Below are 27,490 nucleotides of genomic sequence, written 5' to 3'. Positions count from 1 at the left end.
TCCCGCACCACCCCCTCCCCGGGCACTTTCCGTTGCAACCGCAAGAAATGCAACACCTGTCCCTTCACCTCCCCCCTCGACTCCATTCAAGGTCCCAAGCAGTCGTTCCAGGTGCGACAAAGGTTCACCTGTATCTCCTCCAACCTCATCTACTGCATCCGCTGCTCTAGATGTCAGCTGATTTACATCGGTGAGACCAAGCGTAGGTTGGGCGACCGTTTCGCCGAACACCTCCGCTCAGTCCGCAATAACCTACCTGACCTCCCGGTGGCTCAGCACTTCAACTCCCCCTCCCATTCCCAATCCGACCTCTCTGTCCTGGGTCTCCTCCATTGCCAGAGTGAGCAACAGCGGAAATTGGAGGAACAGCACCTCATATTCCGTCTGGGGTCCTTGCGTCCCTATGGCATCAACATTGAATTCTCCCAATTTGGCTAGCCCGTGCTGTCTCCTCCCCTTCCTTCACCCTCTAGCTGTCTCCTCCCACCCTCCCATCCGCCCGCCCTCGGGCTCCTCCTCCTCCTCCCTTTGTCCTTCTTTCTTTCCCCACCCCCTATCAGTCTGAAGAAGGGTTTCGGCCCGAAACGTCGCCTATTTCCTTCGCTCCATAGATGCTGCTGCACCCGCTGAGTTTCCCCAGCAATTTTGTGTGCTGGTGGGCTTTGCAGGTTGTCAAGGGGAGATTTCTGGTCTGGCTCTCACTAATCCTGGATGCTTCGGGTCAGTGAGGACATTCTCATATTGGTATCGGGTCAGTGGTAGAATGATATTTCTAAGTAGGAGGACCCAGTTGGCAAGATGTGGCCCGATATTTTAAAATGTAGTTAAAAATCTGTGCCTTGTGACCTGGATTTACTCCCCCTGATAATTCTACATGATTCACCACTTAACCGTCTTTTCTCAACCCCGTAACAATATTTTCACTTTTAACATTATATTCTCTGAGTTTGTTACTCTTTCCCTCACTATCAGCTCACATTTGATTGTCCTGTAGTTCCTGCACAGATGAAAAGGGTGGTTATGAAGTTAGCAGTATTTTCCTAATTATCATCTCCATAGGCCCTTGCAGATGAATTGATTGCAAAGATAAGTAACAGAATAGGATGGACAATTCTAGGATTCATTACCATAAATACCCAGAGTAAGAGTGGGTTCAGCAATTGTAGCACTTTGCTACTAGCAAATTCTACTGTTGAAAATTGAAATAATTATTTTTTGTCTTTTAACTGCAAATTTAAATAATTTTGAATTAACCAATGTGTCAAAAGTAAAATATTTTGGTCGGAGTATTTTATTTTAAGTAGATTGCCATAAAACACACAGAAAAAACCTGGGAATGTCAAAAGATCTAATTGCGGAAAAATGATATTAACTGATTGAAGGTCAGAATCTAAGATGCAAATAATTTCTTGCAAGGTCGACGTGTAAATTACTCTCCATGTTGCCATGAGTGTCTGTAAAATAAAACCTTTTGTATCATTTTGAATTGAATAATAGATGAATTATTATCAGTGACACAATCTGTATACAGCTTTAGAATGAAGCTTTATTTAATGACTCCTTTATAACCAAGGGAACACGTTGCTGCTTTAAACACATGGAATGCAATAATTCAATGCAATGCAAAGGAAACTACATAAATCTTTCACATAGTTTCCATCAGAGAAATATGACTGTTAAGGGAGCACTGATTAAAGGGAGCAAAAGGGAATTGATCATCAAATGTTAGAGCTAAAGATAAGAATAGAACAACTGAATGAACCTTGAAATATGGGTCAATATAAACAACACTCAAAAAGATCTTGTATACTGACCAAACTAATATAAATTAAAAAGATATTTCCCTTTGTTCAACATTTATCAACATTGATCAATGCCTATTTCCTTCGCTTCTAGATGCTGCTGCACCCGCTGAGTTTCTCCAGCATTTTTGTGTACCTTCGATTTTCCAGCATCTGCAGTTCCTTCTTAAACATTTAAAATTGTTAGCACATTTCGCTTTGTTTCTGTTGAAAACAGGATAGGTTCAGTCGTGAGTTCTCAGTGAAAGTATGCATCACTAGCACTAGCTGTCAATTTTTCAATATGATTATCTGGAACATTTCCATTTCCATCTCTGGAATGTTCTCTCACGTGACACCTGGAGCTTACAACGCTTTTGAATATGGTCTGTATGTAATTAGTTTATGCATATTAATCAGATGGGTAGTTCAACCAGAGAGAACAAAAAACATTTACCAATGGTAGTTGAAAGCCCTGGAACAGCTCATTGCTTCAATTAATCATACATTTTTGTTTCATTACCTGAGAACCAAGATTTCCTGACCCTGTTCAAGCACATTTTTGTTGATGAAATTAACGTTCCCATTTTATCTGTGTAAAGCATTATATTGTTAATTGTAGATTACTGCCAGTGCTGAAAATCCACGAGAAAAACAAATCGGGATCTTTCCGGAAGTAGGGAATGATTTGTGGAAAGATGGAAATTGTGCATAATGATTAGATAAACACCACTTTTAAAAGCTTCAGTATACCAATAATGTTCCAATGTTGCCAGTGTGCATTTATCAAGAGACAATCAATAATGTCATCAGATGACTAAGTTTCAGGTTTGTTTTAGATTCAACATATGTATCGATGTGCTCGAGTACAAGGGCTGGACACCAGTGAAGGGCTCCTCTTGTTTGGGAAAGAACATTTCTACGTGATTGATGGTTTCACAATGACTGCCACCAGAGAAATCCGTGACATTGAGACACTGACTCCAAAGTGAGTATTTTGTTTTGTATGTTAACTCAATCTTCAGTGAAAACATTTAACAGTAATCATAAAAATAGTTTAATCCACCTAACTGGAAATGCCTCTCAAATGGATAATGCCCATTTTAACTCTCTTTGACATGGTAATGTTATTTAGCATTTCTCATCTGTGGCTCCCAGGAAAGTTCTACTGGTTACCTGTTGAACACAGTGGAATTGTGATTCCTGAGTATTCCTGAAGGTTTTAATATGTGACTGATAACTGCTTCATCCAGAAAAGCATCTTATACCTCATCTCCAAAAAACGGGGAAAAACTTAATGATTTATTTGTGAATTTTCATTGCAGCAACTGGGAGATTATGTTTTAATTACTAGAAACTACAGGACCATCTTGGATTATTGACAAGTTTACTAATTTTTAATGTCATTGCTCATTTAGAGCACTCTAAGATCAATATTCTATTTATCATAAAACTACAGATAGTGCTGCTGTGACGCATGTTTCTGTAATACACATTGAATGGAACATGAGTGATGAATTAGGGAAGATAATTTGCAATATGTGGGCCAAATTGATTATAATGCAGTTGTGATCAGGGGCAGAAGAACCATATGAGTTACTTTGGAATTGACAAACCAAAAAAATGTTTTGAAAAAAAATAATTCATTGCACTGTAATTCTGCTGGGCATATCATAGGGCCCAACTTGCAAGGTCCAGCACTTAAACAAGGCAGTCTTTACAAACTCAGTGATGTTTCATTTTATTGGAGAGGAAGAATTGAAAAGTATGTTTTGTGGAATTTATTTTTTAATTAATGAATATTATTTGTTTGAGTTTTTGAACATTCAAAATGTTTGACTACTTTGACAGCCTGTTTTACCTAAAGGCTGTATGGCTGTCATAGATACCATAATGGCTGTCATAGATCTATGACCAAAAAAGCCCTGTGCTCTGGAAAGCAGGAGTGGGCTTAGAAAGTGTCGACAGTTTGCTCCTAGAAAACTTTACTGTTGAACATTGATGTTACCCCCCTTTTTGTCTTTTAGCTGCAATTCTAAATTTATTTTAAATTAACCACGATACACTTCATGTCAAAAGTAGAAATTTAATGCAGGAATATTTTCTTATTCTCTTCCAATGCAAGTAAATATTGTTGGTGTTACCTCCAACTTCAGTGATCACACAGGACTTGTCATTTATTTTCATAAATCATGGGCTTACATCAGAACTATCTTGGAATGATATCTTAATGGTGGCATTGTCTGTTCTTCTGCAGCAGTTGGTCAACTTTGTTTGGTTATCTGGACTGGGCATGTGAGATGAAATTGTATATTTTTAAAGTTTTTGGAGATCTATTTGTTTTATCCTTCCTCTTGCTGTGTTTTACACCACATACACTTAATTTGGACATCGCAGAAGCATTTAAAAAAATGGAGCATTAGGTGGCCTTTCACACCTCATGCCTGCTGTGTCACTTAGTAAGATCACAGATGATCTTTGCAAAGAGCCAATTAATTGGACTAACTACATATCTTTTGATTCCCTTAGTTAAAAATCTATCAATCTCTGTCTTCAATATACTCAGCGACTGGACCTCCACAGAATTCCAAACATTCAATGACCTCTAGATTTAGAAATTTCTTCCCACCGCTCTTACTATATGACCGTGTGTAATGCCACATGCAAAACATTTATCTCAGTACTTTTGACTGTGACTATTTGGTTTTGGAATCGGAGACCACACAAACAAGGTGTTAATCAATGCAAGTTTTATTGTGGACAAAGCAGCTGTTCCAAGCAACGCCCGTTGGCAGGCGGCTGCGTCCGCAACACGGCTCGCAAGTTTCCCTTGGTACCATTTGCGACACAGTCTTGAGGGCAAAGTCCCAACCGCTCGATGCTCCCCAGGCTGAGTTATATGCTTCCCCATCAGCACCATTTCACGGTAACAATTCATGGCAAAATACATGAATTAATAGCAGATTACATCAAAACATACCTGTCTGCGAAATGCCATTGCACCAGCTGCTGCAGGATATTCACTCAATGTTACTAGTTAATGCTCCCATTCCTCCTTTTCCAGTAATTAAACTATATCTCTGTGGCCATTCTCTAGGTCCCCTCTATTTCCAATGCTATCCCATTAAACTTTTCCATCCAAGGAATCACTACTCAACATGTTGCATCCTAGCCCTTTCCTTACACTGTGTCTCATGGCTCTAGACAGCTCAGCTAAGGGAAACATCATCCGTATACACCTAACCTGTCGAGCCTCATAAGAACTTTGTTCCTTTCAAGGACATCATCTTTCATTCGTCTAAAATCAGGGCAATGTAGACACAGAAGTTCTTGTAGAAGGATTCCGACTCCAGTGTCCATTTCCCTCCACGAATGCTGCCTGACCGACTAAGTTCCTTCAGCACTGTTTTTTGCACAGTAAAGACCCAGTCTAATTAACCTCTGCTCATAGGACAATATAATTATATATATATATATATATATATATATTGGTATTCTATATTCTGTGTTTTACCTATGCTCTGCACTCATTGATTGAGGTTAAGGTATGGTCCTGCAATGCTCTCTGCCAACCAATAATTGACACTAACAAGTATATTTTTGTATGAACTTAAATAGCTGCTGTTAACTAGATATTGACCATGGTTGTATATTTAGTACAACTAAGCCAGATTTCATTTGTATCATTGATATTCTGTTCTGGCTATTGTAATGCCATCTGCAGACATTAATTGAGTTGAGGAATATTAGTAGAATCTAAATTAATTGACAGAACAAAACTTTTAGGAATCATCATCTGCAGCTCAATAAAATATTTATGAAGTGTTACTTTTGCTGGTGTAATTAGTTTTTAATAATACAGGTCTAAATGGGAAAAAAATCTTTAATTTAGAAATTCAGTTATATTATGGTATTGGCACATTTCTCCTCTGGTGTTTTTTTTAGCATGCATGAGCCTATTATTCCCAGAGGTGCACGGCAAGGGCAGAGTCAGCTAAAGAGGACTTGCAGTAAATTTGCCTATGAGGACATCAAGGAAGTACATAAGAGACGGTATCTGCTGCAGGTATGGATAGTATTTTACTCATTTTGTTAAAACTATCAAGATTACTACTATTAATTAAATTCTTATAGTCATACAGCGTGGAAACAGGACTTCAGTCGAACTTGCCCACGCCAACCGACATGCTCCATGTACACTAGTCCCATCTGCCTGCATTTAGCCCATATCGTTCTAAACTTATCCTATCCATGTACCTGTCCAAATGTCTTTGAAATGTTGTGTAGTGCCTGCCTCAACTACTTCCTCTGGCAGCTTGTTCCATATATACACCATTCTTTGTGTAAAAAAAGTAGTCTCTCAGGTTTCTATTAAATCCTTTCCCCCTCACCACATACCTCTATCCTCTGGTTCTTGATTGCCCCACTCTGGGTAAAAAGGCTCTGTTCATTCACCCTATCTTTTCCCCTCATGATCTTATACACCTCTATAAGATGATGACAGCCCGTGGTATCAGAGGGCATATACTAGCATGGATATCAGCTTGGCTGGATGGCAGAAGGCAAAGAGTGGCAATAAAGGGGGCTTTTTCTAGTTGGCTGCCAGTGACTAGTGGAGTTCTGCAGGTCTGGGTGCTAGGGCCGCTGCACTTCACTTTGTGTATATTAATGATTTGGATGAGGGGGATTGAAGGCTTTGCGGCCAAGTTTGCGGATGATACGAAAATAGGTAGAAGGGCAGGTAGTGTAGAGAAAGCAGGGACTCTGCAGAAGGATTTGGATAGGTTAGGAGAGTGGGCAGAGAAGTGGTAGATGGAATATAGTTTAGCAAAGTCATGCATTTTGATATTAGGAATAAAGGCATAGATTATTATTTTCACAATGGGGAGAGAATCCAGAAATCGGAGGTGCAAAAAGACTTGGAAGTGTTGGTGCAGAATCCCCAAAAAGTTAATCTGCAAGTTAAATCGGTAGTAAAGAAAGCAAATGCAATACTAGCATTTATTTCAAGAGGGCTTGCATACAAAAACAGGGATGTATTGCTAAGGCTCTATAAGGCGCTAGTCAGACCGCATTTGGAATATTGTGAGCAATTTTGGGCACCATATCTGAGGATTTGCTGGTTCTGGAGAGGGTCCAGAGGAAGTTTACAAGAATGATCTCATGAATGAGCAGATTAACATGTGATGAGTGTTGGACGCACTGGGCCTGTACTCGCTGGAGTTTAGAAGAATGAGAGGGGACCTCATTAAAACATACAGAATAGTGAAAGGCTTGGATAGAGTAGATGTGGAGAGAATGTTTCCACTAGTGGGACAGTCTAGGATTAGTGGTCATAGCACAGAATTAATGAACGTTCATTTAGGAAGATGAGGATAAATTTCTTTAGACAGAGGGTGGTGAATCTGTGGAATTCTTTGCCACAGACGGCTGTGGAGGCCAAGTCAGTGGAAATGTTTAAGGCAGAGATAGATAGATTCTTCATTAGTGCAGGTGTCAGAGATTATGGGGAGGCAGAAGAATGGGGTTAGAAGAGAGAGATAGATCAGCCATGATTGAATGGCAGAGGAAACAGAAACATAGAAAATAGATGCAGAAGTAGGCCATTTGGGACTTCAATGTCAGCACCGCCATTCAATATGATCATCCAAAATCAGTACCCCTTTCCTGCTTTCTCCCCATATCCCTTGATTCCGTTAGCCCTCAGAACTATAACTCTCTCTTGAAAACATCCAGTAAATTGGCCTCCACTGCCTTTTGTGGCAGAGAATTCCACAGATTCACATCTCTCTGGCTGAAAAAGTTTTTTCTCATCTCAGTTCTAAATGCCCTACCCCTTATTCATAAACTGTGCCCCCTGGTTCTGGACTCCCCCAACATTGGGAATTTTTTCCCTGCACCCAGCTTGTCCAATCCCTTAAGAATTTCTATAAGATCCTTTGGGCCAAATGGCCTAACTCTGCTCCTATCACTTATGATCTTATGAAAATCACCCCTCATCCTCCTGCACTCCAAGGCATAAAGTCCCAGCCTGCTCAACCTCTCCCTACAGCTGAACCCCTTGAGTCCTGGTAACTTCCTCGTAAATCATCTCTGCACCCGTTCCAGTTTAACAACATCTTTGTTATAACAGGGTGATCACAGCTGAACACAATACTCCAAATATGGCCACACCAATGTCTTGTACAACTGTACAAATTAATATTAATTCTCTCAAATGTCTTTCAGCCTATTGCAGTTGAGGTTTTTTCTGGTGATGGACGAAACTATCTCTTGGCCTTCCAAAAAGGAGTTCGAAATAAAGTGTACCAAAGGTAGGAAGAAATGTTTTGTTCAAAATCTAGGATGTAAAATTATATAGTTAGGGTTGAGTTCAAATGGAAATTTGATTAGTGAAGTTGGTTAAGATGAGATTTGAGGTAAGTAGTTCTGCTTTAATGCATGTTTCCATAACATGAATTTGATTTAACATGAGTGATGAATGGAAGAACACCATTTGCATTAATGTAGGCTGATTGGCTATAATGCAGTTTTGATCGGAACTGGAGAACCACTTATTAACTATTTTGGAAATTGACAAGCAGAAAACACAAGCAGTCTTGGATTTGAAACTGTAGGCAAGAAAAATAACTTGTTTGCTTGAACACAGCTACTACCTTAACCGCCAATGGCTGTTGAAATTGATAAGCCATCACTTCTATTAATACTTGTGCAACAATCTCTATTAAACAATGTAACATACAGTCTTGAGTATTTTTAGTTTGCAGTAACAAAATTAAACATATTGCTATTGAAAATACTTTTATATTTGAAATTCCTGTGGGGGGAACATAACTATTAATGAGAGTCTAAAACACTCTATCCCCTAACCCTTTTTCCCTCATTGATGCAATTGTCTTTATAATGCAATTTTCTATAACACAAAGATTTCCTTTGAAAGCTACTATTGCATTAATATAGAACTACCTGTCCAATAATAGACTGTTTCCCCGTGATTCAACTGCTTCTATCCAGTTGTATTAAGTAAATTCATACTTTTTTGATTATTAGCCTTACTGCTGTATGTCCAATTTCTGTAAGCAGACATAATTTATTTATTTAATGCACAAGGTAATATGAAGTACAATAAACCCTCTTGTTTACTGACCTCTTTATAACAGAATTTGTTTACAGCGGCCTTCGCCGCCGACACTACCCCCAGATCACACCGCCTTCCAGGCTGGGCTGCCTATGCCACCCCAAGCCCGCACCACCTCTCCAGCCACTTCCAGGCCTGGTTGCCGTCTCGAGCCTGCAGCACCCCCTTGGCTGCTTCCAGGTTGGACCTATTGCCGCCACTGCTGGCCCACACGGGTTTCATGGCCACTTCCAGGCTGCACGTGCCACTGGCACCACCGCCGACCTTTACTTGCACTCCGGCCGCCCGCGGGCCACACCAATTACTCCACCGATCTTTACCTCTCCTCAAACCACAACTCACCTGGATATCAGGCCCAGTTCCAGACCAAGAATCTGAAGAATGGCCTTGACCCAAAACGTCACCTATCAATGTTCTCCAGAGATGTTATAGACAATCGTTGCAGGAATAGGCCATTCGGCCTTACGAGCCATTCAATGTGATCATGACTGATCATCCCCAATCAGTACCCCATTCCTGACATCCCCATATCCCCTGACTCCACTATCTTTATAAGAGCCCTATCTAGCTGTTGCCTGGCCTGCTGTGTTATTGCAGCACTGTGTAACCAGCATCTGCAGTTCTTTTTTTCTACTACTTATACAATGATGTCATATTACTGGATAATCCCTTATTCCCCCTATGATCGTTATAATGAGGGTTTACAGTATACCAAAGGTATAAGGTGATATCTTATTTGCATCTCATTTGCATCTTGCATAAAGTATAACATTTCATAACTTTAACCTTAAGTCTTGGTACAGAAAACCTTGCAATCAGAAGCCTATTTTTCATTGCTGTACCATTAGTCTCTGTCAAAACTCACAATTTGATTTGTGTATTTATAAAGTCCATCAAATGAAAATACGTTTGTTGGAAAAAAAAGAGAATGTGAAATCCTTTTGGTTCAAAAACTTACTGGCTTTGTATTTCTATTAAGAAAACAATGTGTTTACATCATACATTTAAAATAAATTGTTTCCATGTTTGCAACAATTTGTAATAACAAATTGCTATCTATAGTTTAATTTTACTATGATTTTCTTAAACTTTATCCCGACAAACTTTATCCCGACATTTTTCATTAAAGTTAAATAGCAATCCTTTAAGATGTATTACTGTGGGGAAAGGTAATCATTTAAATTTACTGAATAATATTTGTGCTCAGGTTTTTAGGTGTAGTTCCCTCTTTGACTGATAGTTCCGAGTCAGTCTCTGGCCAACGGCCCAATACGAGTGTGGAACAAGGGTAAGTGAAGCTTACCAAAATGCCAGGAAACTATTTCATTTTTTGCTGAATGCTTCTTCAATGTTTTTTGAGATTATGTCTTAAATCAATGGAGTAGAAATAATTCAGATTTCAACATATAATTCTTCAGTTTATTCTGGCAATTTGGGCTTTGCAAACAGTTATCAATGTCTGACCCAGGTTGCCCTTGAAAAGGTGGTGCCAGCCTTTTTAATTTATATGTTTCTGTTAGGATTTCAGTGCATATTAATTTATGTGAAAGTAATGGATTTGTTCTCTGATTTTCATGAGCTAATGTTGAAATGTTAGAAACATTCATTGCTATTGGAGGATGACTATTTGCTTTTTAACATTGAACAGCACTATGTAAATAATTACTAAGGTGGTCACTCGAGTGCTCGGACACTTCAGATAGACACCTCATAATGAGTGTACCGTGAGCAATATTGGCTATGATATTTAAGCTATGACAATAAATGCTGCTTAACTTTATTAAGATGATAGCATGCAAGAGGAACAATCCCACTTCTTAGTGCTGCCATGTTTGCATTAAAACTATAAAAAAAGTTCTGTGTCACGCTGTTAAAAGCACTTTAGAAAATATTAAGAGGTTGGGAAATTAGCCTAGTAATTATTTACTTAGCACAAAAGCAGAGATTAAGGAAACACCTGAAAGAAATATTCATAATTACTAAAAGGATAAAAGAAGGCGAGATTTTATAATTCATCAGTATTAATCAAATGTAAACAAAAAGTCACAGGCGTAGCTTCCTGATCTAAATAGTGACACATGTAATTTTTTCTATTACAAATCTCAAATTGTGGAGTACAGACGCAAATAAATAAATGATGGGTCTTTGTCCCAAACATTATGGAGAGCTCTGTACCTAGTAAATTTATGCTGAGGCAAGGTTGTAATTAGTGGTCACACTGTGGCCTGATGGTTGTTTGGAAGAAGCTGGGAAAGTCATAGTTCCCAGTCTCCTATATCTTCTTCCCAATGGTAGTAACAAGATGGAAGGTTGGTGTTGTATTTCATATATTTGAGGTAGTGCTTCTTATAGATCCCTCTGATGATAGGGAGGTCAATACCCAAGATGGACTGGACAATGTCTACTGCTTTCTGTAACAAAATCTACATGTAAACATTTTTATGTTTGTTTGCAGGTCTGGTTTGCTAAGTACATTGGTTGGAGAGAAGTCTGTAACACAAAGATGGGAGGCAAGTAAAACAAAAATAATAGCAGGATAGAAATCTTAGCAAAATTGCTTACCAAGTGCAATGATTACATTACACCATCTACTCTGCATCGCAATATAACAAAAGCTAAACTTGCAAAAAATATTTAATTGGACTATTATTATGAAAGTAGATAGTATTGAACACATACTATTTATATGTGACATTAAATATATATAATGAGCACATATTTGTATGGTCTCATATTTTCACATAATTGTACGTAAATATATTTTATTATTATTAAATAAAAAGATTACTTGCCAAATATAATCTTTTGTATGTATAGAATAGGCAATTCCTAATTTCAAGGTTAAACAACATATTTTGAGTCAAATCTGTAAAATCTATGCATGCTGATCTGCGCATGCAACAAAGATACTAAAGTCATTGTTTTTTTGTCTTTCATTTAGAGGGGAGAAATCAGTAACTTCCAATATCTTATGCATCTAAACACATTAGCTGGCAGATCCTACAATGATTTAATGCAATATCCAGTATTCCCGTGGATCTTGGCAGACTATGATTCTGAGGTATGGGGGCTATTCACAGTACTATTCCTTGTATTGTATTCCTATCCTTAGCCCCACGTCCCCGTCCCTTTTCATCTGTGCATTAATTGCCTCATACTGTGTTTTGTATTGAATTCTGTCTTTACTTTGTGTACTAGTCATGTCTCTACTATTTATTTCATTCCCCTTACACGTTTTTCCTCTACATGCTCAATTTTTGTAAGGTGTCCTTGAGACTCTTGAAAGGCGCCCATAAATAAAATTTATTATTATTATTATTATGATAGTAAAATAAGTTGTACCTTTTTGAGCTTCAGTAAATTGTTTCATATTTTTTAATTTTATTTAAAATATGTGGGTGTCTCTGACTTGTTCTATTTAATGCAGCTGAGTTTTCGAGGCCACTTCAATTTTAGTTGAGGGTCAACTATATTGGAGGGCAAGCATTATTCCCCAATTTAGTAACTTATTTTGAAATCATTAATGAAATAAATATTTCAAAATAACTTCCCTGTTTTAACATTTCATGTCTATTCTGGAATATAATTTAAATACAGATCTCATCGACCAGTATTATTTTATCAATATTCAATTGGTTAGAGTCCATGAGATTAAGTTTAATTGAAGACTGGCGAATAGTTTTAAACTTGTTCATTTTTCATTCAACCCACCAAAACAATGTATTTCATTCATTTCACAAAAAAATGTAAAATATTATTGATGAGTAATTCCTTTTCTTCATCTAGGAACTTGATCTTACAAATTCCAAAACATTCAGGAACCTGGCTAAGCCAATGGGAGCTCAGACTGAAGAGAGGTTAGCTCAGTATAAGAAACGCTATAAAGATTGGGAAGATCCAAATGGTAAAAATTCCACAATAGAATTATAATTACATGTGCATGCAATATAAGTGGAAACATTTTCTGTACGTGTCAAAATGTTCAATGTTTTGTCAAACTTGGATTTTCATTAACTCCTTTTACTTTATTGATATGGAGTAAATAAATATTATATTGAATGAACTACGATACGATAGAACTTTATCCCAGGAGGGAAATTAGTCTGCCAACAGTCATAAGACACAACAAGATACATGAAACCAGAAATTAAAATGACGTGGAAAGTCCAGGAATGGGGATGTGCAAAGATTGGGGCGGGGATGTGAGGGGGAAGGGGAGCCAGTCTACCGCACGACAAGGTGGAGGTGTTGTGCAGTTTGATAGCCACAGGGGAAAAGGATCTACTGTGGCGTTCTGTGCCACATCAAGGTGGAACTAGTCTGTTGCTATCATTAAATAAAATATTTAAAAACACTCGTGCTTTGTAAATTTGAATTTGATGGAATGGGCTATACATTTTATGGACAACTTTTGCTGGTGATTTTGTGTGTAATTTGTATTCTGTTGTTATAGGTGAGACACCAGCATATCACTATGGTACACATTATTCTTCTGCCATGATTGTTGCTTCTTATCTAGTAAGAATGGAGCCATTTACTCAAATATTTCTCCGACTCCAGGTAATTAATGTCAAGCAATTATCAAGTAATTAAGAACATAAGAAATAGCAGCAGGAGTAAACTATTTAGCTGTTTGTGTTTGCTGTACCATTTATTAAGAATATAAGAAAGTAAGAGCAAGAGAAGAGCAACAGCTGCTTCAAACCTCCCTGCCATTCACTTCTATCTGCCCCAAGTCTCATCTCTTCTCTTCTCCTTTGCCAGTAATTTCCATATCTTTCAAAATTGTATTTACTTCCTCTTTAAACACCTCCAACAGTCAAGCTCCACAATGCTTTGGGGTAGAAAACTCCAGAGATTCACCACCCTCTGTGAAAAGATGTTCCGATACACACTGTTTAAAATGACTGCCACCTAATCTTAAAAATATGTTCCCCCTGTTTGAGATTCTCCCAGCTGTGGAAACATCTCAACATCTTTCCTGCCTTGCCTCTTAAGGGTCTTATATGTTTCAGTAAGATTACACTCTTTCTAAATTGCAAGCTCTAGTTTCTACTGTTTTCAAAAGATCATGACTGATCTTTCATCTTGGTTCCACTTTCCATTAGTAACCCAATATTCCTTGATTCTTATAACATCCAAACGAGTCCATCAATCTTGAATGTAGTCGGAGATTGAACTCCCACCATTTTACAGATTCATTATTCTCTGGGCTAGGACATTTCTTCTCATCTCAGTTGTGAATGGCTGTTCCATTATCTTGAAGCTGTGACTCAGATTTCTCACCCCCAACCCCTCCAAACAGAGGAAACCTCATATCTGCATATTCCTGTCATGCTCCATGAGCAATTTGTGTATTTCAGAGAGAGCAACCTCTTTCTTCTCATATACAATATTCTTCGTGTCGTCTCATTAGACAGACCCCCACACCAAGAATCAATCTGGCAAACCTTCAGTGCACTATGTCTCTATTGCAACTAGGAAGATCAAACCTGTATATAGGTGATGTGTTATCAGCACTGTATAACATTTTGGTAACAATTAAAGCTGCCACCTTTAGGTAAATGTATCTGGGTTTCAATAAATGAGGGAGAATAACTTCTTTTGAATTCCTAAATTTTTGTCATGTTGCTTACTTGTGTATTCTTCTCTCAGGGTGGTCATTTTGATTTAGCTGATCGAATGTTTCACAGTATTCGAGAGGCCTGGTACTCGGCATCAAAACACAATATGGCAGATGTGAAAGAACTCATTCCAGAATTCTTTTACCTTCCAGAGTTTCTCCTAAATTCCAACAACTTTGATCTTGGTAAGACTGTTTGAACAGTTCATAAAGATTACAGATTAATCTATTCTATACTTTTTTTGTGTTTTCAAGCCTCCAGTCCATCTGAGCAGAGCTTCTTAAAAAGGTTGCAAAATGAATGAATTTTCCATTTATAAATAACCTTATCATACCAAGGTGTTGTACTAATTAAGTATTTTTAGAAGTCATCACAATTGAAATTTATAAAAATGTTGCTATTATGCACAGCAAGGACCAAATAACCAGATAATCTTAATTTTGTAGTTAGTTTTTATTCCTGGGAAAATCCAAACTCTAGCAGGAAGGCTAACTGATTTCAGTGGCTGTTATGCCATTCTTTCAGTTAGAACTGCAAACATAATTGTGAGTTTTCAGCATTATTAGAAAGCAGTTGAATTGTTTAAGGAAATCGTACGGTCGCATAAGACCTTGGACAAGGTTGTGAAGCGTCATTAGTATTAGAGAACCATTGATTTTTCACAAGGTTTTCATCATCTTTTTAACCTCATGCTGGTTGTGATGGACTGCATTTTAGGGTGTAAATGTAAGTATGTTCCATAGTAAAGGGAGCACTAATCTTTCCAATGTATTTCAAGTTGATAATGCCTGACATTACCTGCATTTCACCTCTCAGCATAGCCCTGAGTGAATATTCCACGATCTGACAGTTCTAATGAGCTGAGGGTTTTGATGGAGATTGCAGGCTTTGAGTTTCCATTCACAACAGACAGAGAATCATTACACGTGTGTCCTGAATTTCAGAAGGTCCTTATAGATCACTCCATACTGCAGTCTTTGGTCATAGAAATGCTTCTGTTGTTATTGTATGATATGAGTAAACGCAGGCAGTGGAAATTTTTATTTACAAATAATAGATTTGCTCAACATTTGTGTTCTTCCACATCTAGGTTTTAAGCAGAACGGCACGAAATTGGGAAATGTGTTGCTACCACCATGGGCAAAAGGAGACCCAAGAGAATTCATCAGAGTTCACCGTCAGGTAAAGTATTGATGTTTCTATTTAGTATCTAGGACATGTGCAACTTCACACTGAAGTGTGTCGGAAGGAGCTGCAGATGCTGGTTTACACCGAAGGTAGACACAAAAACCTGGAGTAACTCAGCAGATCAGGCAGTATCTCTGGAAAAAATGAACAGGTGAAACATCATCTATTCCTTTTCTCCAAAGATGTTGCCTGGCACATTGAGTTACTCCAGATTTTTGTGTCTGTCTTCACACTGAAGTTGGACGTTTCACAGTATTGACGTGGTTTATCTAGTTTTCATTTAAATCTGAACTTCATTTTGAAACAATTGACCAATGTACATTTTTTGGTCAGATATTATTAAGCATATAAAAGGAAATAATGGAGAGCTGAATTATTCCATGCTGGCTTTCTTTGTCACATTATACTGGTCCCCAACCTATGTGTTTGTTTGGTACTTTTGCCTGTTTTAATCTAGGATGATGATTGAAATTACTTTCAATATAAATTCAAGGAAACTGGTGTTTCAATTCTAGTTCTACAGAACAACAATGTTCAGCATCTCTATATAATCAGTTTTGATCCAGTGATTCTGATTAATTTTCTTGTGGAAACCTAATGCATCTTGCATGGAATTCTCCCGTCTATTGACGTGGCCCTTACAGCCTTAGTTATTGCAGCCTGTGTGTATTTTCTTCATAATTTCCTAATCCAAAGAGTAGGCATTTGGAACAAGCACATTAAAAAATCTACAATATAACATCATGTTCCCTAAATTTACTGGCTTTCTTTATTATTTAATAAAAATCTTTAGTTATGACAAATGAATATTGCTATTTTAAAATATGCAGACTTTACTGGACTTGATTAATTAGATTTCATACTGTAATTTAGATGTATCCTTGTGTTTCAGGCACTGGAATGTGACTATGTCAGTTCACATCTGCACGAGTGGATCGACTTGATCTTTGGATATAAACAACAAGGTGTACCTGCAGTAGAAGCTGTCAATGCTTTCCATCATCTCTTTTATGAAGGGCAGGTCGACATTTATAATATCAATGATCCTCTCAAAGAAACTGCAACAATTGGGTTCATCAATAATTTTGGACAGATTCCCAAACAAGTAAGCACTGTGTATATTCGGCATTTTACATTGCTAATATGCTGAATACATGTTCAGAAGATACTGAATTTTATGTTCTAATGAGGGAATATACGAGTATATACGAGATTCCTTTTTTCCCATGTATATTCTCTCGATGAGATCTTAATTGAACTTTTCTGGTGTTACTCTGAAATGACCCTCCTGTTATGGTTGAAGTTTTGGGTCTGCGCTGGTACTACATCATGGAGATCTACTGGAGATTGATGGTTGAGTATATTGAGAATATAAGCACAATCTTGTCCACATCACATATTAGACAGTGAATAAATTGCAAAACACCGAACCCTGACCCTTACAGTCAGGCTCAGCCAATCCAACATTTTACTGACATTCTTTCTATCCAGACTCGACAAATTTAAATTAATCTAAAATTCTGCTGCTAGTCCATATCAAGTATAATTATGTTCATTGTTATGCGTTGAATTAACTGTTTACCTGTCTTTGAATATTAATTTCCTCTTCTTATATTGAAATCTCTTTTTGGTTTAGCCCTTCCATTTTTCTCGAACTTTTATAACCCTTCAAGAGCTCAGCCAGTGTAATTTTTTTCCCATCTCTCCTCTATCCTTTGAACACTGAATAACAGTTATTCGCTAATCAAGAGACCAAAGTACAGTTAACCCCTAAGACATTAAACTTCAATTGGCTGAAATACCATCCAAGTGTTGTAAACCACTAATTCTAAAATTCGTCTTGCCTTACGCACGACAATCATAATGCATGTATATGCTAATCCTATTTCCCTGCATTAGGCCTGTATCCCTCTGTGACTTCCCTATCTAAGTACCTGTTCAAATAATCTTTAAGCACTGTAATTGCACAGTACCTGGAAACAAAGGGGAAGCCTCCATTGTGTCCGGAAACATGGCCAACGGGCAGGAATTCGTCAGAATGAAGCTCAGGGGACTTCGGCCCCCTCTCCCTACTATCCTATTGGCCAATGTACAATCCCTTAAAATCAAAGTGGAGGACTTAAGGGCAAGGCTGCTTTATCAAAGGGAGCTGAGGGAATGCTCTGTGTTCTGTTTCACAGAGACATGGCTCACCCCCAGCTCCCCAGACTCAGCGATCCAGCCTGAAGGGTTCTCCATCCACCGTATGGACCGTACACTGGCATCTGGGAAAGGGAGAGGAGGGAACGTCTGCCTCATGGTCAACTCTGCGTGGTGCTCAGACGTGGCTGTCCTGTCCAACTCCTGCTCTCCACACCTCGAACATCTGGCGGTGAAGTGTCGTCCCTTCTACCTTCCAAGGGAATTCACCTCCATCATCCTGACCACGGTCTACATCCCACCCCAGGCAGACGTCCATCTGGCACTGGAGGAGCTGAACGCCGTGGTCAACAAACAACAGACGTCTTACCCCGAGGCATTTACCACCATTGCTGGGGACTTCAATAAGGCAAACCTAAAGAAATCACTCCCTAACTTCCACCAACATGTCTCCTGCTGCACCAGAGGACCAAACACCCTCGACCACTGCTACACCACCATCAAGAATGCATATCGCTCTATCCCTCACCCTCATTTCGGTAAATCCGACCATACAGGCAGCAATTAAAGAGCGCACCCCCAGAGGTGAGGACAGTACAGAGCTGGTCGGGGGGGGGGGGGGGGGGGGGGGGGCAGAGGAACAACTCCAGGACTGTTTGGAGTCTGTAGACTGGGAAATGTTCAAGAACTCGGCAACGGACTTGAACGAATATGCCACAGTCGCTACGGACTTCATTAAGAAATGTGTGGAGGACTGCATCCCCATCAAAACCTTCCGAGTGTTTCCCAATCAGAAACCTTGGATGAACTTTGAGATCCGCACTCTTCTGAAGACCAGACACCGGGCATTCATGTCTGATGATACAGTAGTCTACAAGAAATCCAGATACGACCTTGGTAAGGCCATCAAAAAGGCTAAAAGGGACCAGCTCCAAGCTGGAGGATGAGACAGATGTTCGGCAGCTGTGGCGGGGCCTGAATGCAATCACCTCCTACAAGGCGAAACCAGGAGGCAGCTCGAATGTCGGCGAAACATCACTCCCTGATGAGCTCAATGCGTTTTACGCACGCTTTGATAGGGAGAATACTGATGTGCCTTCCCGAGCCCCCATTTGCTGTGATGGTATTCCAGTCTCAGTCACAGAGGCCGACGTCAGCAAATCCTTCAGAGGGGTGAACCACCGAAAAGCACCTGGACCTGATGGTATACCCGGTCGTATTCTAAAAACCTGTGCGGACCAACTGGCTGGAGTTTTTACGGACATTTTCAACCTGTCACTACTGAGGTCTGAGGTTCCCACCTGCTTCAAAAGGGCATCAATTATACCAGTGCCCAAGAAGAGTAAGGTGACGTGCCTCAATGACTACCGACCTGTGGCACTAACGCCTGTGGTGATGAAGTGCTTTGAGAGGTTGATCATGGCGAAAATCCAATCCTACCTCGACAAAAACCTGGACCCACTGCAGTTTGCTTACCGCCACAACAGATTAACGGTGGATGCGATCTCGCTGGCCCTCCACTCCACTCTGGACCACCTGGACAACAAAAACTCATATGTCAGGCTGTTATTCATCGATTACAGCTCGGCATTTAATACTATCATCCCCTCCAAGCTGGTTACCAAACTCGCAGAACTGGGTCTCTGCGCATCCCTCTGTAATTGGATCCTCGACTTCCTCATCCACAGACCACAGTCTGTTCGTATTGGTGGAAGTGTGTCAGACTCGATAACAATCAGCACGGGAGCACCTCAAGGCTGCATGCTCAGCCCCCTGCTGTACTCACTCTATACTCATGACTGCGTAGCCGGTCATAGTGTGAACTCCATCATCAAGTTTGCTGACGACACACTATTGTGGGACGTATCACTGATGGGGATGAGTATAGAAGAGAGATTGAGCAACTGCCCATATGGTGCCAGCACAATAACCTGGCCCTCAACACCAGCAAAACAAAGGAACTGATTGTGGACTTTGGAAGGAGTAGGATGGGGACCCACAGTCCCGTTTATATCAACGGGTCAATGGTTGAAAGGGTCAAGAGCTTCAAATTCCTGGGCGTGCACATCTCTGAAGATCTTTCCTGGTCCGAGAACACTGAAAGCACATCAGCGCCTCTACTTCCTGAGAAGATTACGGAGAGTCGGTTTGTCAAGGAGGACTCTCTCTAACTTCTACAGGTGCACAGTAGAGAGCATGCTGACCGGTTACATCGTGGCTTGGTTCGGCAACTTGAGCGCCCTGGAGAGGAAGAGACTACAAAAAGTAGTAAACACTGCCCAGTCCATCATCGGCTCTGACCTTCCTTCCATCGAGGGGATTTATCGAAGTCGCTGCCTCAAAAAGGCTGGCAGTATCATCAAAGACCCACACCATCCTGGCCACACACTCATCTCCCTGCTACCTTCAGGTAGAAGGTACAGGAGCCTGAAGACTGCAACGACCAGGTTCAGGAACAGCTACTTCCCCACAACCATCAGGCTATTAAACCTGGCTCGGCCAAAACTCTGAACATTAATAACCCATTATTTGTTATTTGCACTTTATCAGTTTATTTATTCATGTGTTTTGTAGTCAATGCCTATTATGTTCTGTGTGCTGAAGCAAAGCAAGAATTTCATTGTCCTATCAGGGAAACATGACAATAAACTTGAACTTGAACTAGTATCTACTACCATCTCTCCTGGCAGCTCAACCCAGATAACCACCTCACTCTATGGGGAAAAACTTGCCCCTCAGATCTATTCTAATGCTCCCCTGCCCTGGGGCTAAAAGAACTCTGTCTATCCATTTGATGCCCTCCATAATTGTATAAATCTCTATAAGATCACCATTCAACTTCATATGTTCCAATGAGAATAAATACAGACTATTCAATCTCTTCCAATAATCACAGCCCTCCATTTCAGGCAACTTGGTGAATCTCTTTAGCATTCTTTGCACTGCTACTTCATTCTTTCTAAAATGTGGTGACCAGAACTAAACAATATCCATATTACAACTGCAACATGACCTTCAAACTCTTACACTCAATGTTCCAGTAATGAATGCAAGCATAACAAATGCCTTCTTAACCACTCTATTCACCTATATCACCAGATTCAGTGAACTGTGTGCTTGCATCCCAGATTCCTCTCCACATAAACGCTCTTAAAGTTCCTGCCATTCACTGTATATGTCTTATCAGCATTTCAGTTTAATCTCAGTTTAGTTTATTGTCAGGAGCACAGAGGTACAGTGAATAACTTTTATTGCATGTTATCCAGTCAGCAGAAAGACAACACATGATTACAATTGAGCAATTTACAGTATTTCGATACATGATAAGAGGATAATGTTTAGTGCAAGGTCGAGCCAGCAAATTCCAATCAAGGATAGTTCGAGGGTCATCTAAAAGGTAGATAGTAGTTCAGCACTGCTCTCTCGTTGTGGTAGGATAATTCAGTTGCCAGATAACAGTTGGGAAGAAACTGTCCCTGAATCTGGAGGTGTGCGTTTTCACACTTCTATACCTTTTGCCTGAGACTTCCCAAAGTGCATTACATCATACCTATCTAGATTAATTCCATCTGCCACTGCTCTGTTCAACCATCCAGATCATCTATGCCCCTTTATATCCTTAGACAATATTCTTTGCTATCCACAACTCCAGCACTTTGCATCTTGTCTGCAAACTTACTAATCAGGTCAACAACATTCTCATCCAAGACATTGATGTACACTACAACAAAGGTCCTAGCACCTGTCTTTATGGTGCACACAGAGATGTAGAGACATGCTCCATTATTACAGTAGCATGCTAATGCAAGTTACTGTTTTCTTTTACCTTCTCAAGACAAGATCATATCTTGTTTCCTGGGTTATAGGCTTTTGCCCTGAACTGGGATCCTAGGTGAGCATAATTTGCATATGGCCAATTTGGTGCCAAGAGCACAGGTCCTGGACACTAATTTTTTAAAAAAAACTGGAATCTGACACTACAAGTATTTGCTGTCCTTTTCCTTGGAGTTCACCTGTTAAATCCAGCCTGTTCATAGTTACTCGGACTGAATACAAATGGCACTTTGCATGGATAGGATACTTCTAGCATGATGGAGCAAGACTTTGGCAGCAAATAGACATAGGAAGGCTCTTTGCTAAGGCACAACCCTGGAATTCATTGACAGCCTTCGATAGAAAGGGGACAGAATTCTGTCCTGTTGAATTCATAAGTTCATAAGTATTAGGACCAGAATTAGGTTGTTTGGCCTATCAAGTCTACTCCACCATTCAATTTCTGATCTATCTCTCCCTTTCAACCCCATTCTCCTGCCTTCTCCCCATAAACCCTGACACCCATATTAATCATGAATCTATCTATCTCTGCCTTTGAAAATATCCATTGATTTGGCCTACACAGCTTTCTGTGGCAATTAAAGCCCCTGTCCCACCTATGTGTCCTTGGAACGCTAATTACGCGACCTCATGGTCGCGTTGAGGCGCGACGGTCCCGCGAAGGTCTCGCGCGTCTTCATGCGCCCGCACAGCCGTCTGGAGCGCGTGACGTTATTTGAAGATGGACACAAAATGCAGGAGTAACTCAGCGGGACCGGCAGCATCTCTGGAGAGAAGGAATGGGTGATGTTTCGGGTCGAGACCCTTCTTCAGTCTGAAAGAAGGGTCTTGACCCGAAACGTCATCCATTCCCTCTCCTGAGATGCCACCTGTCCCGCTGAGTTACTCCTGCATTTTATGTCTATCTTCAATCGTTTTGGCCCCGCTCTGGGAATAGAAGTGGGGGCGGATCCGAATCCGCAACGGCCGTGAGCCCCAGGCTGAGTTCGACGATCGTTTGCCTGCTTCTGCTGCTGTTGGAGGTGAGACGTTGTGTCGCGCCAGGGTCTTGGGCCTGTCCCACATTGGCCGTCATTACGCGACAGGCCGTGGCGCGCGAAGATTTCGTTCGGTACAAAATCCCGGAGCGCCGCACGATACCGCGCACAACTCCATACCCCTCCGCGCTTCTCAGTGGGACTTGCCCCGCGCAGGCACACGATGCCCGTGCGCCTCAACGCGACGACGAGGTCGCATAATTTGTGTGCCAAGGACACATAAGTGGGACAGGGCCTTAACTCCACAGATTCACCACCCTCTGATTGAAGAAATTCCTCCTTATCTCCTTCCTAAAGGAACAAACTTTTATTCTGAGGCTATGACCTCCGGTTCTAGACTCTCTCACTAGTGGAAACATCCTCACCACATCCATTCCTCTCTACTCCACATCACATCTGTGAAGCTTTTTCTTAAATATTTGCGATTTTCAAACATTTAAATTCTATTAACATTGCCTTATGTGTGTTTAAAAAGAAAGAAACATAAACAAATACAAACTTTAAGCCAAAGTTGAATATTTTAAAAATAATATGATAACCTTCCCTATTTCCTGTGTGTAAATGCCAGATTAAATTAATATGCTCTCAAGTCGCATGTCAGGTCTGTTTTGTAATATTCTCCATCAAAGGGGGCCGGGCAAATTTACCTTGCACACTCAAGTGAAACGTCCAGTTGGTTTGACTAATTTCTGCAAGTTCCCTCATAAAAAAACATACATTTTTCAGATGTTACTTATCTGAATTTTTGTAAAACATTTTAATTAAGTAAAGTTTTGACATTAAAGCCAATAATTAATTTTGCAAGAAATGAAATAAATGATTGTCACTTTGTCCACCTATATCTCTTCATCCTCATCCCAGCTCACACTGCCACCTAACTGATTATCAGTTGCAAACTTACATCTATTACGTTTGATCTTCTCATTTGCGTTGTTGATAGTGAACATGCATAGCCCCAGCACTCATCCCTGCAGTAATCATTGGTCACAGCAACCTATCCTGAAAACTTTTGAATCCAAGAAAAATGCATGCTGGAATCTGAAGCACATTATAATCAAATGTATTAGAAACGTTGTGGGCAGATTTGCCAACTCCCCCTGAAACGATCTTTAAAAAAGGATGAAAAGAAAGAAAGGGGTTAAGTATATAGCATAATTGAAAATTTGATTTTTGCATTCCATTTTAGTGAGATTGTTATTTTCCACTTACTAAGATGAAATGTTTTCTATTAAAAGTCTTGTTGGTTTATTTGGTTACTGTTTCCATTTTAACAAAGTTAAGAAATCTTCCAAGTATATTGAGACTGATAACTTGTGATGAATTAAAAATGTTACTGATAAATTATTGAAAACTTTCCTAGTTCTTAACACAGTAGATACATGTTATGCTTGTCCATGATATTATCTTGCGTTTGATACTGGAAGCTTTATTAAGAGAATGACATGTAAAATGAAGTTCACTGAAATGAAAATGTATTTAATCGCTTTCTTTCCCCTCCATACAGTTATTTAAGAAGCCGCATCCGCCAAAAAGAACACGGAGCAGGATAAATGGAGATGCTTCCGTTGCACCAACCTCTCTGAGCTGTGCCATGGATAAGGTCTTCTTTCATCATTTGGATAATCTTAGACCATCATTGGCACCTGTCAAAGGTACCAGTTATTTGCTTATTAAGCTCCTCATATTTAGTAAGAATTTTTTGTTCAGAAAGAATTTCTAGATTAAGCATATTTGAAGATGACCACTGATAAATGTGATTCACATTCCTACATTACTATTTTCTGCATTAGCCAAGATGCTATGTTTCTCTTACAATGTTTTGCTTATTACTTAAATTGTTTTATCCAAAATAGTGCCCAGCAATGTACTGGTATTTCTGTACTCATGTTTTTATTTATTCTGCAATATCTAAATTTGATTTATGGCATTGAAATCTGGATTAAAACTGCTGCTAAAAGGGCTTCGAGTGCCAGCAGGTGGAGACCTTTTACAAATTGGTCTTGGTCCCAGTTTGTACATTAACCCTCATTTTGCTTCTGTTATATTCCATAAGAGGTGCAGTAGAATGAAACCTATTCAATCAAATAAGACCGAAGTTTAAATATTAGAATAGTAATTTTATAATGACCACACATCTTTCATTCATGAGTCCTTTATCTTTTTTTTAATAGTGTTTTTTATTTTTTTCTATTTACTTTGCTGAATCTCTACACTGGTCTGCAGAAGTATGCTTGGCTGGCATTGTTTAAATAGGCTTTTTTTTCTCTTTCTCTCTCTCTCTCCAGAACTTAAGGAACCAGTGGGACAGATCATTTTTACAGAAAAAGGCATTCTAGCAGTAGAACAAAACAAAGTCCTGATTCCTCCCATTTGGAACAAAACATTTGCCTGGGGATATGCAGATCTTAGTTGCAGAGTTGCAAATTATGAATCTGATAAGGTATGTGTCGAGATCTTTATTAAATATGATGCTCTCTCATAAGCAGTCTCCACAGTAAAGGAAAAACATGGTTATTATCTTACAAATATTAATATTTCAGATTTAAAAAGCATCTTCAAAACATTTTGTAATTCAGTCCACAAATACTTCCTGACTTGCTGAGTGTTTCCAACATTTTCTGCTTTCATTTCAGATTTACATAAAATGCATTTTTTAAATTAATTTTTCACTCTAATCTAATACTTAATTTCTATACAGTTTGTTTTTTATGTTTTAGGATGGCACAATGGCACAGCAGGAAGAGACTGCTTCACAGTGCCAGAGATATGGGTATGACCCTAACCTCAGGCGCTGTCTGTGTCAATGCATTCTCACTGTGACTGCGTGGGTTTCCTCTGGGTTCTCCAGTTTTAAACATAGAAACAATGAAAATAGGTGCAGGAGTAGACCATTGGGCCCATTCATACTGATCATCCAAAATCAGTACCCTGTTCCAGCTTTCTTCTCATATCCCTTGATTCCATTAGCCCTAAGAGTTATATCTAACACTCTCTTGAAAACATCCAGTGAATTGGCCTTGACTGCTTTCTGTGGCAGAGAATTCCACACTTCTCCCACATCACATGCCATGTGGGTTTGTAGGTTAATTGACATCTGTAAATTACCCATAGTGTGTCGGCACTGGATGCGAAATAGGGATAACACTGATCTATTGCGAACTGGTGATTGGTGGTCGGCACCAACGCAATCTGAAGATGGGTCCTGACCCAAAACATCACCTATCCATGTTCTCCAGAGATGCAGCGTGACCGGCTGAGTTACTCCAGCACTTTGTGTTTGTTTTACGTGAACCAGCATCTGCATTTCCTTGTGTCTGCATTTTACTGTTCCACTGCAAAATCTCCTCAAGGTTTCCCTCACTGTTCCCCCTCTGTGATTATTGCTGCTGCCCTGCTCTTTGAGCAGTCTGATGAAGATTCCCATCACCTGTCTATATTCTTCAGAGATACTGCCTTACCCGCTGGGTTACTCCAGCACTTTTTGTCTTTAATTGTTTTACAATTATGTTTTTTTTAAATCCCAAGAAAGAGTACAGGTAGTTCTGCAACATGATAGTTGCATTCCTAAGAAACCCGCATTATAGAAAATTGCATTATAAACACAATTTATTAACACAATTTTGTTAAATAGGGTTTAGAGACTGGAGAGCTTAAAACTTTGAATAACTAATTTATTTTTCCTACAGGATTTTTTAAAGTAAAGGTCTTTTCAATTGCAATAATTATTTTTTTTGACAAGCTAAAAATACTGAAGGCTGTATGTTACATTGTTTATTTGAGTATTGTTGCACAACTGTGAATGGAAGCGATTGCTTGTGAATTTAAGTGGCCACCCGCAGTTAAAGTACCAGCTGTATTCTTAAGAGACAGTGGTGCCTGATTACTCTGGGGAAATTACATGTAAACAGGGTTTTTTTGCCCACAGCGTTTAAATCCAAGAGGGAGTTTTTATTTCTGCTCGTCAATTTTCACAATAACTTTCAAGTGGTTCTCTATAGTTCCTAATTGAAATTGCTATGTAATATATTGGGTAAATGTAATTCAAATAGTGTTCCCTAATTCATCTCTTCCTCATATCCATGTGTCATGCATTATAGGAGAACTACCTGTACAGGGAATATTAATTGTTGCTTAAAATGATATAAGCATACTTTCAAAAGTGGCTTCTTTAAAAGAATGAATATGCATTATGTAGTTAAACAGAACACCTTGGAAACAGTCAACAGATTAGGCAGCAACTGAGGAAGGAAAAACATAATGAATTTTCATCAGCATTTATGTGGAACCACACATCAGTTTGTCCTCTGTTTGTCTTAGAGTCATACATCATGGAAATAGGTTCTTCGGCCCACCGAGTATGTGCTGAACATCAAACATCTAATCCCATTTTTGTCTTCATGTAACCATCAACTCTCCCCTGATTCCAGTACTCCCCTTCCTGCTGTTTAATGTTGGAGTACTAATGCTCTTTTAATATGCAAAAGCATTTGATTTGAATAATTTAATTTACATTTGTTTTTGTTTCATGTTTAAAGTAATGGACTGTTATATAATTTATTTTTAATAGGCCTTGATAGTCTATGAATGCTTAAGTGAATGGGGACAGATTTTCTGCGCAATTTGTCCAAACCCAAAATTGATTGTCACAGGAGGGACAAGTACTGCAATCTGCGTTTGGGAAATGGGTACCTCCAAGGAAAAGGTCAAGACTCTGACTCTGAAACAGGTGCGTTTGAGTTCATGAAAAAT

General features: G+C 39.4%; 1 protein-coding gene across 4 annotated transcripts in view; it reads left to right on the top strand.

Annotated features, from left to right (window-relative positions):
- The window catches only part of wdfy3 (WD repeat and FYVE domain containing 3), a 280,679-nt gene that overhangs the window by 227,714 nt on the left and 25,475 nt on the right, over positions 1–27,490 (top strand). For all 4 annotated transcript variants that reach the window (XM_033024126.1, XM_033024134.1, XM_033024105.1 and 1 more), the window contains 14 exons: positions 2,621–2,769; positions 5,727–5,847; positions 8,010–8,095; positions 10,127–10,207; positions 11,375–11,429; positions 11,861–11,980; positions 12,706–12,823; positions 13,373–13,479; positions 14,575–14,728; positions 15,634–15,725; positions 16,624–16,836; positions 24,246–24,393; positions 25,027–25,181; positions 27,309–27,467. In XM_033024126.1, coding sequence (XP_032880017.1) covers positions 2,621–2,769; positions 5,727–5,847; positions 8,010–8,095; positions 10,127–10,207; positions 11,375–11,429; positions 11,861–11,980; positions 12,706–12,823; positions 13,373–13,479; positions 14,575–14,728; positions 15,634–15,725; positions 16,624–16,836; positions 24,246–24,393; positions 25,027–25,181; positions 27,309–27,467 — 1,758 coding nt within the window. The remainder of the gene's footprint in view (positions 1–2,620; positions 2,770–5,726; positions 5,848–8,009; positions 8,096–10,126; positions 10,208–11,374; positions 11,430–11,860; positions 11,981–12,705; positions 12,824–13,372; positions 13,480–14,574; positions 14,729–15,633; positions 15,726–16,623; positions 16,837–24,245; positions 24,394–25,026; positions 25,182–27,308; positions 27,468–27,490) is intronic.

This window comes from Amblyraja radiata, chromosome 1, assembly GCF_010909765.2.
Source record: "Amblyraja radiata isolate CabotCenter1 chromosome 1, sAmbRad1.1.pri, whole genome shotgun sequence".
Classification (NCBI taxonomy): Eukaryota; Metazoa; Chordata; class Chondrichthyes; order Rajiformes; family Rajidae; genus Amblyraja; species Amblyraja radiata.
This window is presented reverse-complemented; position numbering and strand designations above follow the sequence as displayed.